Source organism: Arachis stenosperma, chromosome 9 (genome assembly GCF_014773155.1).
Source record: "Arachis stenosperma cultivar V10309 chromosome 9, arast.V10309.gnm1.PFL2, whole genome shotgun sequence".
Classification (NCBI taxonomy): Eukaryota; Viridiplantae; Streptophyta; class Magnoliopsida; order Fabales; family Fabaceae; genus Arachis; species Arachis stenosperma.
The window spans coordinates 48,466,446-48,480,366 of NC_080385.1; the positions used below are offsets into that span (position 1 = coordinate 48,466,446).

At 31.9% G+C, this 13,921-nt stretch overlaps 1 protein-coding gene across 1 annotated transcript; it reads left to right on the top strand.

The window, feature by feature from the left end:
• Nucleotides 1-203: 203 nt before the first annotated feature.
• Nucleotides 204-2,477, top strand: LOC130951003 (transcription factor bHLH96-like). Its single transcript, XM_057879610.1, has 3 exons — nucleotides 204-668; nucleotides 1,056-1,499; nucleotides 2,079-2,477. Exons 1-3 carry the CDS (start codon nucleotides 300-302, stop codon nucleotides 2,187-2,189), a joined length of 924 nt encoding a protein of 307 aa, XP_057735593.1. The 5' UTR covers nucleotides 204-299; the 3' UTR covers nucleotides 2,190-2,477.
• Nucleotides 2,478-13,921: the final 11,444 nt, after the last annotated feature.

A 13,921-nucleotide genomic window follows, 5' to 3' on the forward strand; every position in this document is an offset into this window, starting at 1 on the left:
GTTCTATATATTATGTGTGTGTGGAAAAACTAACAAAATAGATTAAAAACTTGGTATGTTAGTAAACTGTTACTGAATAATTTGTGGCATGTAGAATTTGAAGAAATAAAATGAATAAATTTGAAACTGTATTATTCATAAGTTGAGTATTTCACGTGCAAAGCAGTGTCCATTTTGGTACCTTATTAGCGTAGCTTGAAAGAGCTTTATATAAGGCCAAATACTCTTCCCAAAGAACTCAACACTTTCTTCTTCATTCTCTTCACAATCATCATAATCATTGTTACAGAGATCGATCGATGGCGCTAAAAGCAGTGGTGTATCCACAAAGCCAAGACCCATCATTTGGCTATGGAGTCAATTACAACAACTGCTACCGAAACTGGAGTAACAGCTACAATAATGAAGACCAAAGAGTAGAAACAACATACCCTGCAGAAATATGGAACAATAACAATAACAATAACAATACTACTTGTTCATCACCGCCATCAGTGTTGCCATCGTCGTGTCGGCCGAAGAGGCGAAGAGCGAAGAGCAGGAAGAACAAAGAGCAGATAGAGAACCAGAGAATGACTCACATTGCAGTGGAGCGCAACAGAAGGAAGCAGATGAATCACTATCTCTCCCTTCTCCGCTCTTTAATGCCGGACTCTTATGTTCAAAGGGTACTCTACTCCTCATTTCTTACATCTTTCAACACTACAGACACTTATTCAGATTCGTCACAACAAGTTTACATTTGAGTCCTCTTAGTTTTATCCTTGTTTTTTTTTTCTTTTACCATTTCAGACATAAAAAAAGATTGGTTAGATTGAATTAGTAGTGTTGAAGATTAACCAATTTCTTTTTTTCTTTTATATTTGATTTTTATTGTTTGAATAAGCTATTAAACCAACTTGATTAAACTTAGATACCAAAATAAATTGGTGAAGTAGCATGTTGGTTCTAATAACAGTACTCAAATGATAACAGCTTAATAAGAACTCAATTTATTATTCTTGGTTTTAATTATTTGTATGCGTATATGTGGGTGAATGAACTGAATAATCCAGGGGGATCAAGCTTCAATAATAGGAGGAGCTATTAACTTTGTTAAGGAGCTTGAACAGAAGCTGCAGTTTCTTGGAGCTACATATCAAGAAGGTGAAGATGGGAATAAGAAGAAGAAGAAGAACATGGCCTTTTGTGAATTCTTCACATTCCCACAGTACACAAGAACAGCAACAGCAACAGCAACAACATCAAGCAGCAGTAGTAACAGTGAGAAATCATCATCATCAAGAACAGTGGCGGGAGAGGAGGAGTTGGAGGAGGAAGCTGCAGACATAGAAGTGACAATGGTGGAGAGCCATGCAAATGTGAAGATAAGGTCAAAGAAGAAGCCAAAGCAGCTGTTGAAGATGGTGTCTGCTTTGCACAACATGAGGCTTACAATCTTGCACCTTAATGTCACCACCACCATCAATCAACTTGTTCTCTACTCTCTCAGTCTTAAGGTAATTATTCATTTCTCTTCTTCTTTTTCTTCTTTTGTCTTATTACTTTCTTAGGAATCTTCAACAGTCTGCTTATAACTCCCTATTATTTCTTCACAGAAAAGAAATAAACACAAAATATCTAAATGTTTTATTATTTTTTGGTTTTGTCTTCTACTCTATCAACATCTAGGTATTTTAAGATTTAAGATTAAAGTATATTTTTTTATAGTTTATAATTTTTTTTTAAAAAATCTTAATATCTAATTTTATTTAGTTTTGTTTTTAATATTCTAAATTTGTATTAATGTTAATCTTTAGGAATAATTTTAATGTAAATTAAAAACGTTAGGAATAAAATTAAATAAAGTTAAATATTATAAATATTTTCTTAAAAAAAATACGTTAGTATTAGAAAAACGTATTTACCTAGTCTAAAAGGTGCTTATTCTCGTACATAGTCAACCTATACAAAGAATATAGCGAAAAAGAGAGCAAAATATAATTTTATCACCAAATGTAACAATGCTCTGTATTCTATGTACATTATGAATCTGTATAAGTATTGGCCAAAGTTTGAAAGCGAAAACGTTGTTGCAGGTGGAAGATGATTGCAAGTTGGGATCAGTGGATGATATTGCTGCAGCTGTATACCAGCTTATGAATAGCATTCAACAAGAGGCACCAATAATCTTAGCTTCAACTAATTAATAATAATAACAATAATAATTTAAGATCCAAGCATCAAGCCTTATTAGCTTCATCACTAAATTTGGTTCTTAGATGGATCTCTCTTTTTCTTTTTCCCCTCTTTGAAGGTGTAACCAAAATTATTGCAAAGGCTATTCATCAATTTCTATTGATGGTGCCTTGATGTGGGGGCTCTTTAATTAGAAGTAGTTTAATTTAATTTGTATGTGTCTTTGTAGGCATAGGCCCTTTTGAACCTTTTTTTGTTTTAATATCAATTTCTCTTTCTCTGTCTTCTCTTTTTATCTATGGGGTACGAGTGGAGAACTTTGTGATACATATTTGTGCTTGATGCATATTTAGGTGCTTTGTCAATTCTACTTACCTTTCTTTCATAATGGGTAGGTCACATCTAATACCTGTGAGCCAAGTTGTTATAAAGCAAAAAAATGGGAATTTTTCTCACAATAACATTAAATGAGTCACATGATAGTCTCTGAATTTTTTGCTATCATTGTGTCAAATACTAAGTCGTCCATGTATTGTTTTTCCATTTATTTGACTATTATCTTAATCTAACAAATGGATGATTATGACCAAATTAGTAAATTAAAACATTAACCCCACAAATATTGCTATTGCTTGATTCTTGCCTCCTCTTGATAATAAATAAATAAATAAACATCATCAATTCAACAGTATCTCTTACAATGTGAACAATAATACATAATAAATTTAAAGCGTAATTATTTAAATTATTCCCTAAAATTTTTAAAATTAGACATTTTAATCCCTTAATTTTTGAAACACACAATAAAATCTCTCAAATTTAATTTCGATAAACAAATCAGTCATTAACCTTGTTTCTCCTTCAATGACAAACAAAAAATGATAATATAGAAGCATAGATTAGTACACATGGTAGTCACTTGTCCACGTGTGCAAACAAGACAAATTAATCCCTGGACTTAGGTTTAAAACTACGTCGTTTTGGAGAATACCCAAAATGCAACATTTGACTCCCCTCTGTCTCTAGACTCTGTCCCCTCCTCGGTTGTCACCCCCTAAATCTCTCGTTGCATGAATCTGTTCTTCTTCTTTTTCTCGTGATTTTCTCATCCAACGGATTCTAATTCGGATTTTAGTTCTGATCCGCTTGTGTTGTACTTATCGAGAAAGAATTATAGGAAATAGTTATGGCAGAGAGTATTGAACTCCAGAGACCATGGCCAACATGCTCTCCATCAACATTCTCTGTTCTCTTTCTCTTTAGTTCTCTAACTCTGCCTACATCTATCTTTCCGTCTCCTTCATCCAGATGTTGAAGACTCTCATGCCCGTCAACGTCTATTCTATCAGTGTTCTCTTCAAGAAGGAGAGTTTCAAGAACGGGACCATGGCCAACATGCTCTCCATTTCATTCGATGTCGCCATTGCCGCTTACCCGAGGTCGAATTCGGCGCCTAAAAGGTTTTCCTGCAACTTATGGCTATTGCGTTTGAGGCCACACGCCTTTTTCTTATCCAGATTTTGCTCAATTCAAAGGGAGTCTCGCTTAACCTTATCACCTCACTCTATTACATTGCGCCCTGCTGTCTTGCGTTCTTGTCAATTTTGTGATTGATTATGGAGTACCCTTCTCTCAGGGATAATTTTAGTTTCCATCTAGATTTTGTCTTCTTTGCTCATCGAAAAGACTTTGGCTTTGACCATGAACGTTGCTGGAGTGGTGAAAGACTAGCTACTAATTGCATTTTCGTGGTCGGTGATTAAGGATACCGTCACGTAGGTGAATTCGATTGGGTATGGGTTGGCATTCTTGGGGGGTTGGTGTTCTTGGTGGGAAAGGAGATAGGGGAATCATACACAGTTTTAAAACCCTATGTCCAGGGATTAATTTGTCTTATTTGCACATGTGGACAACTGGCTGCTATAAGTGTTAGTCCATGCCTCTATGTCAATATTTTTCGTTTATTATTGATGGAGAACAAGGCCAGGGACTAATTTCTCTGCCGTAGTTAAACTTAGGAGAGTTTTTTGTGTATTTAATAAATTGAGAGACTAAATTGTCCAATATTAAAAACCTTAGAGATTGATTTGGGCAATTATTCAAATTTAACAAGTTAGTCATTAAATTAATTAATATCATTATCATTATATTATTTTACAACAGATAGCATTTTGGCACCAAGAATGCTGACATGGATCATTATGCCACTAGTATATATACCTCTCTCTTCTTAACTTATTTTAGGAAAGTATATTCTTTAGTGCAACTAAAGGTTATTTACAATTTACCTCATCTATTAAATACCACCTTGAGTTGTATTCACTATTCCGAGTTCTAATTACATGGATATAAGAGTTCAACGAATGGGCAATGAACTCTATTTCATTGAAGGGTGGTTGGATCTACTCATATATTATGACCAACTTAATAAAATCTGGTTAAAGTTAGCTTTCTTAGGAGGAGCTTGATTTTTTATTGAACAATTGCTTCCAAGGATCTTTATAGACCAAGTTCAAATTCTATCCTCTTTATTTATGCTTTCTATGTCTGGCAGAAAATCTTCGAAGTGAAGCTTATAATAAGATTGAATTTTTTCAATTTAAGTTTAATTTTCAAAGAATTATGTCAGTATTGGAGATACAATTTTAAAGATTAGTAGTACTCTGTTTAAATTTTTTCTTTTAAATTTTTAATAATCAAAATATTTTTATAACATATTGTGATTTTTTTCAGAAATTACTACTCTTCTGATGCGTCAATGCAATGTCATTGATGAAAATAAAGGTCAATTTAATTTTTTGGTGTGGTTATTTTATACTTTGCCGCATTACATAAATAACAAACGATGAAGCTTATTTAATTAGAGAATGGTGTGAATTTGCATAAATTCTAAATCTTTAAACTGATGACATTATTTTAATTGGTTGTTGTTTCGAAAATGATTCTAATCTATATCTGTTTAAGGTCTAGAATAGCTTATATATTATTTAAACAGTTTAGTTCTAATATTATCATTCGATTAAAGTAGTTTTAGAAAAATTTTCATTGTTACCTCAATTTATATATTACGATAATTATTTTTAGATATGTTATTTTTAAATCTTTTAATATGAATCTTTTTTCGGTTTATGAATTTATTTTTACTGGCTCCTAGTATAACTAAGGAAAAATCCAATATTTGAGTTAAGAAATATTGCTAATAGTAAATTGTACTTTTAAATTATTAATCTAACAAAAGATAAATCCTAAAAAACACTATTAGTTGTACTAAAGAATTCTATTGACATTATAATAAAATATTATACAAAATAATTTAAGATATGCCAAATATTTCAATCAATTATGTAAAGATACTGCAAACAAATAATAAATAGTGACTTCATTTATGCATAATTTTAAATCATCAATACACAAAAACAATTCAATAAAATATTAATAGTTGCATTAAAAAAATTATTAACGTATAAGAAAATAACCATTGGGTTAAAATTTGGTTGCTCATGAATATATATTTATATATAAAACGAAAGGGTAATGTTAGGTAGACAAAAAAAAAAAAATAGCCCGAATTTGTCTTATTTAGTATTCATTAATTGTCGTAACAATTAATGAATGCTAAATAAGGTAAGTTATGACTTTTTTGGCTGATTTTCTTTGATTATCAAACATTTCCGAAAACGAAATAATCACATGTATAAAATATTTTTAAGTTAATAGCTTTAATTAATGATTATAATAATAAATATATAATTATATTAATTATAAATCATTTTAATTATTAATTTAGCATTAATTAAAAGTTTGTTTTTCTATTTTAAAGCGGATTAAACCTGGCCTATACCTATTATTATTACTATTAAATGAATTAAATGAATTCACAATTATAATTGACAACACTTTACATAATTATAATGCTTTGTATAACAATGTATTATTCTTATTATACTACTAGCTTAGTTGCATGAATGTATTATTATTTAAAAGAAAATTACTATATATTAATTAGATTATTCGCTAATCATGTATAATCAAAATTATTTGTTTTATTATACATTTTTAAAATAATAATTAAGTAGTCTAATTTTCTTATTACATACTATCAATTAGCGTACAAATTCATATGTTTAATAATAATTTATAAAAATTATAGTAATTCAGTCATAACTTTTTTTATAGAGTGAAAGATTTTTTTAATGTTAATAAAATAATAATATATAATAGCACATATATATATATATATATAATCATCACCTCTTAATATATAATAATACAAGCATGTATATAAGGAAATAAATATATTTTGATATATAAGGACATAATCACGGATTAAATATATTAATGCAAAAATTACTATATTTAAGGAATAAAATAATAACATGTACACTGATATTAATTTAATAGCTACAATTTCTATATATAATCATAATCAACATCTATTATAACATTATCATATAATAATAATTTATAAGAAAGTAATCATAGCTGCTTAATTAGAATAAAGTAAGCTATGGAATATATGTGAATTAAGCAGGAATATATGTGAATTAAATATATGCTAATGTATGTATAAAGAAATAATTATTCTGATTAACATATATTAATTCAATAACATTATTTTTTATTATAAAGTAGATCAATCATACACGACATAAAGTTATTGTTAATAAATAATGATACGAAAAGAAACCAATTATTTAAATAAAATTATAATACCGAACTACACAGAACTTTACACTTAGTTGTAAAATAAAAATGGTGAGATATTACGACCTTTAAGATAAAATATATACGTAGATATAATTGAAAGAATGAGTAACTAGGAGCCTTAAAGAAAAATTTAAACAAAAACCACGAAAAGAAAAGCGTATCAGTCACCTAAACGAATAACCAGATAAAAAGAAAGGGAAAAACATATGTACATAAAGAGTAGAATGCCAAAATATATAAAAATATCAGGCTCCAGACTTGACTTGCAAAGTCAAGGCCGGCCGGATTATAAATACATATGTATATACAATCCCAAGAATATCCCAAAATAGAAAATCGACAACCTGTTTCTTCAAGTCACCTCTGAAAGGGACAAACACCAAAATACATATAGAGGAGAATCTACATACATATATATATATATATATATATATATATATATATAAAGCATAAATACAAAAATACAACATCTCAAAGACCAAACTTTGCTTGCATAGAAAACTCTAAACGCTCAGTGAGGTGCCTCCCGATTTGTATCTTAAAAACAACAATATATGTATGGAATGAGAACTGGGGTTTTCAATATGGTAATGGTGCCAACGTAGGTAATATATAAGGTCCCAAGAAAGCCAGAGGCATCTCTAGAATTCCAACATTCAAAATTAAAATTAAAGGAACATATTAAACCAAAAATTAGGTAAATTATCTAAGGTATTCAAGTTTTAAGTCTAACTCTAACTCAACCCTTCACTTTCTGTCTCCTCTAACCTTCTAAAACACCAGTGAAACTACTCTCAACGTCACCTCTACCAGTATGAGGGATCTCTTAGTTGCAAGGACATACAATACAAACAAGGAAAACACAAATATGGATAGCAAGTACAGTAGATAGGATAAATAGTAATTAATTACAGCTAAACAATTAGGCAAGCCTAAACAATGTACACTCAAGTAAAGCATTCAGTATGCATATGATGTATGCCTGTCCTATGGCTGATGATATCATCTGTTGGTTATATAGCCAACCCGACATGTCCTGGTAGCTAACCCCAGACATTGTCTCTCTGTTACGCTCAATTATCTCAGCACATCTACTGACCATTAGAGGAAGAGTGCTCTGTCACCATCAGAGGGATTATGTGTCCTATCACCATTAGAGGGAATATGTACCCTCTCACCACTTGCAACCAGAGAGAATTCATAGACATATTCATCTTTAATCATCCTCACCTCTCATTATCATAATTATTCTCGTCATACCTTAATCAAACTTATTCATCATCATCTCATAAGGTCATAGTCATCCTCTTCGAAATTTCTTCTCAATATCTACTTAACTTACTCAATATGTTCAACCTTGTTTCAAAGTCTTAAAACTTGCTAACGGACCCTAAATAGGTATTATAAAGGTTTGGAAAACTTAGAAGAATGGTGGATAGCTCAAAAATAGTGAATTTTCATCAAAACAGTGGTTTTGAAGGTTTGAAGGCTTGAAGGCTTGTCGGGAAGGTAAAGCAGTGAAAATAAAACTTTTGTATAAAACAGGGCATCATGCGTACGCATCATGCATCCGTGCGCACGCACAACCCAAATTTCTTAATGTGTTCATACGCATCATATTGTGAGTATGCACGCACCAGATGACCTTCCCATGCCTATGCGTACGCATCAGGATGTGCGTATGCACAACTTGCAAATCCCCAGGGTGTGCGTACACATACCCCCCTCGTGCGTATGCACGAGGTTAACCACACACTCTGGTCCATGCGTATGCACGATAGCGTGCGTACGGACACACACTAGAATTCCTGGTTCTCTTCAACTTAGCCAAATTCAGTTTTCTTGTACCTAACTTCCGACGTCTATAACTTCCCCTACAAAACTTCGATTTCCTCGATCTCTAAACTGATTTAAAGATCTTGAAATTATCTTCATTTTGAAATAAAATCCACTCAAATCCAAAATTTGATACTCAAGTTATGGACTCCCGAAGTTAGTTAAAAAATCAAATTAAGACCAAACCTCTATTTTACCAAAATCTCAACTCAAACCAATGTTTCACACCCCAAAACTATACCAATTGTATTCAAAACAATCCCGTATTCTTATCATCTCTACCACAAACTGTCAATACTCAATTTTATCACTTTTCATCCCAATGCTCAAATATCAAATAACACAATTTATTATATATCAAAATATTATCATTACTACTCATTGTCATCATCAATCATAACAATAATCAATAACCATCATATTTTCATAACAAACTCAACATTTGCACCAAAATTTACTAAGCCTTAACAAGTTCACATATTACAACTTATCCTACGTTTAACTAGCCTAAGATTTCATGTAACATTATATATTATCTACGAGAAACCAAACCTATACCTTGGCCGATTCCTCCCTAATGCCCAGAACATCTCAAATTTCTCAATTCACCAACTCCAAGCCTCTATCAAATGAATTTTTAGCACCCCACACTCAACTCAAACCTCCAACTCAATTTGTTCCAATTCACATAATTTAATCTAATTATATACAACGTCATCATAATCAACAATAGAATTTTCTATTTCAACAATTACACAAGAATTAAAGGCTTTTCACCTTATCCACAAATGATTGAGACAAAGCCCAATGATTTTCCAAAGTTAATTCACACTTAACATCACCAAAAACACAAATTTTCTCAACATATATCACCCAAAATTATGAAACTGAAAGGGTAAGAACTGGACACAAAATCTCAAATTCTTTACTAAATCGTTTGGTGGATTTTGTAGAGAATTTTAAGATGAACGCGTAGCCACAGACCGCTTATCAATCGGAGCTCTGGACTGAAAGTTACGTGAAATTGAATTTTTGGAGCAAGGGTTTTGTTCTTGTTTTTTTCCTTCCCCAAAACCAGCGTGTTTCACTTATCAAGAAGGGGAAGAAGAGCTGAAGAAGTTAAGGGAGGTTGAAATGGGTTGGGCCTTGGTGGCAATATGGGTGCGGTTCGGTCTGTCGGCCTATTTTTGGGACAAAATCTTTAAAATTAATGGCAAAATTTGTATTTTAATTTTTTTACATCTTCAAACTATAAAATTTAATTTCTTAATTTTTTTAAATAATAATTAATTTATTGACTAATTATTTATTAATTTCACGGGATTTACATCCCTATTATAAATTTTTTATTTTACAAATCAACCATGCATAATTATAATAAGTTGTTCTCTAAAATAGAAGACATAAAGAGTTGTACTAACTTTGTAAACATAAGAATAGTGAATGGTGTAACTTATAATACTTTTAAGTATGTCTGCTTTGCTCTTGAGTTGTTTTAAGATGATAAAGAGTTCATAGATGCATTAAATGAAGTAGGTACATGGGCATCTGCATCATATGTGAAGAGGCTATTTATAATTTTACTGGTATCAAATAGTTTTTCAAGACCTGACTTTGTTTGAGAAAATTATTGGCCTCAAATTTTAGATGATATTCTGGATAAACGTCGAAGGATTTGAACATGAATGGTATAACCTTATTATCTTATTTTTGTATTTCATAAATTCAAAGAATATTTTATGGTTAGATATAGTTTGTTAAACTAACTTTTTTTTTAAATTGTGATAGATTTAATGTTTGATAAGAAAATCAAGAATTTTGTATTGTCAGACATAGAAGATATCATATATTCTTATGAAAGGAGTTTGAAAGAATATCCTCCAATGCTAATTCCTTCTTATAGTAACTACCATTAATAATGAGGAATTCATGTGTGACAAACTTCAATTAGATACTTTAACATCATAGATGTTGTGCATAGTCACTATGGAACAAAAAAAAAAAAAGCTTATGACACAATTATGAAGGTTGTGAACAAATTAGAGGAGGATTTTTTTTCCTTTATGGTCAAAGTGGTTGTGATAAAATGTTCATTTTCAACTCGATATCATCCAAGTTAGGATAGAGGGTAAAATAATGCTTAATGTGGCTTCCAATAGAACAGTCTCGCTTCTCCTACCAAACGATATGACTACACACTCTATATTCAAGATACCTTTAATTGTATATGAATATTGTATATGCAATATCTGATAGGGTTTGTCCCCTCCTAAATTGTTGATAAGACAAATTTAATAATTTGGGATGAGGGTTATTATGAGGCATACATGAGATGTTTGAGAGATATTATGAGGCACACATGAATTTCTAATGGCAAGCATCCATTCAAGAGAAGGCGGTTGTACTCGATGAAAATTTTACACAAATATTGCCTATAATTACTAGAGGGTCTCGACAGGATATAATACATGCAGCCATAAATTCTTCGTACCTTTGGGAGTCTCCTGAAGTTCTACGACTGTCAAGGAACATAAGGCTAACTATCGGATGTGAAAATAGAAACCAATAAGAAATTAAAGAATTTAGTGATTGATTGTTAAAAGTTGGTGATGACCTACTAGAAGATACATTAGATGGAGAGTTAGGATTGAGATTGTTATGGATATGATAGTTCTATATCACTGCAAGAAATTTGCTTAGTATTATTAGATTTACCGGCAGAATAACGAATAAAATCTGTTGATAAATCTGTTACTGTCGGGTTTTGCGTCGGATATAATCTGACCATAAACTCCTCACCGGTAACAAATTACCGGCGGATTTTAGCATAAAGGTTCAAAAAATCTCCTCATGGTCACCTCGGATAATATCTGACGATAACTTCGGTGCCACGAGTTATGATTTTACACCACGTTACAGTCAAATTTATCTGATGGTACATCCAATTTTAACTTTATTTTTTCAAAATTAAATTGAATATATGTTACCGCGGATTTCTCTGACAAAATATTTGATGGTAGCCTTAATTTTTTTATTTTTTTCCTAAACTTGATAAACCCCAATATTCAACAATTAATAGTCAAATCCTAATTAGTAAAAATCAAGTAGTAATTTATCTAAAAACAATGATCTATATATACTGTGAAATATCAAGTGTACAGAATAAAAACACAAAGGAATAAAATGCTGTCAAACAAATAAAAACAAATCCCTAATGACTATGGGTCCTGTCAGGCTCGATGCGACCTCTTGGCTTTGTCTTTACCACAACTACCCAACTAGACTTGCATGATCCCGTATAAGGCAAATAGTATACTTGCCATACATTTTGAGGTAGAATAAAAATATCGTAATGCCTATATTTCTTAGTCACATCTACTTCAGTGATATTGTAGTCCTTGTGCTTTTATGCCCCTAATTGTGTACTTGGATCATACCACTCATATTTAAATACACACACCTTGTATGTAGTGCGACAAAGATACTAATGAGCGGATATTTTATACGCTTTTGGCATCATTTTCATATAGTTTTTGTTATATTTTGTTTAAGTTTTATTATATTTTCATAATTTTTAGTGCAAAATTCATATTTTTGGATTTTACTTTGAGTTATTGTGTTTTATGACGATTTCAGGTATTTTCTACCTAAAATTGAGGAGTTTTGGCAAAGTCTGATTCAGAGAGAGAGAAAGGATTATAGATGCTGTCAGATTTTGACCTCCAAGCACCCAAAAGAGCATTTCTGGAGTTACAGAAGTCCAAATAGCACGCTCTCAATGGATTTGAAAAGCTAACATCCAGGGCTTTCTAGAAATACATAATAGTTTATACTTTGCTTTGGAAATGAAGGCCCAAAACTAGCATTCAATGCCAGCCACCAACCTCATTCCTAGCGTCCAAAGCCAAAAAGGGAGTAGCTGGCATCCAATGCCCATTCAGGAGTCTAAAGCTAGCGTCCAACGCCATAGAGGGAGTACCAACTCGTGGCTTCACTCAAGCTCAGCCCAACACTCACCAAGTGGGCCCAAAAAGTGGATTTTCGCACTATAAGACTAGTTTATCTTATTTCTGTAATCCTTAGTTACTAGGTTATTATATATAGACAAGAGTTCAATCTTCTAGAGAGCCCTTGCCCACTCTACACGTTTTACATTTCTTTTGTATAGTATGAGTCACTAACCTCCTAGGTTAAGGTTAGGAGCTCTGCTGATTCTTATGGATTAATAATAAAACTATTTTATTTCAATCTATGCTTGATTCCATTCTAAGATGTATCTTCGTTCTTCATTCTAATGAATTGGGAGCATAACTTGAGTAGGATCACCAAGGGCATGACTGCTAGAGCTTCACCCCCGTTCAGATTGGATGACCGCTGACCCGGCGTTTGATCTGAAGTAGAGGAGATTAATGACCGTTGACCCGACGTTAATCATTTATAGCCTGCCATGGAATGAATCATAAGAAATTGGAGTAGATGGTGAGAAAAGTTGATCCAAAAGGAAGAAGCATCTCCGAAGCCTGAACTGTTCTCTCATCATTGATTTCACACCTATCTAGGAACATTTTATTTATTTATCTGTTTTATGCATTTTTCACAACAACTATCATCTTTTCTATCCACCTGACTAAGATCTATAAGGCAACCATTTCTTGCTCAAACCAACAATCTCCGTGGGATCGACCCTCACTCACATGAGGTATACTTGGACGACCAGGTGTACTTGTCGGTCTATCTATGTGAATATTGCGGAGCCAATTTCATGCACCGGATACTCTAATTGAATTATATGGTGCAACACACCATACCAATCAGAATAGCTACTGCCTGCATTATAAGAACCCGCGTTTTCACGTTAAAACCATTTTATAAAATAATTTTAGTGCCTGGAATAGATTCAAAATTTAGAAGTTTTAATTTGAAAATAAAAATGTGAAATTTGATTTTAGTAAATTTTTCTGAATTGGAAAATGTACCTTTTCAAAAAGATTTTTGAAAAAATGCGTATTGGCACTTAAGCTGGCAGTACTGGCTCTAGACAGTCCAGTACTGCGTATTTCGGAAAATAATATTTTGAAAAATTGATTTATTATTTTGAAAGAATAAAAATAATTTACAATCGAAGACCGGACACTAATCTTAAAGGTTTTGGCCCAAAGTGGGCCAAAGGGACCTAAAACGCTAACGGGTTGGACCAGAC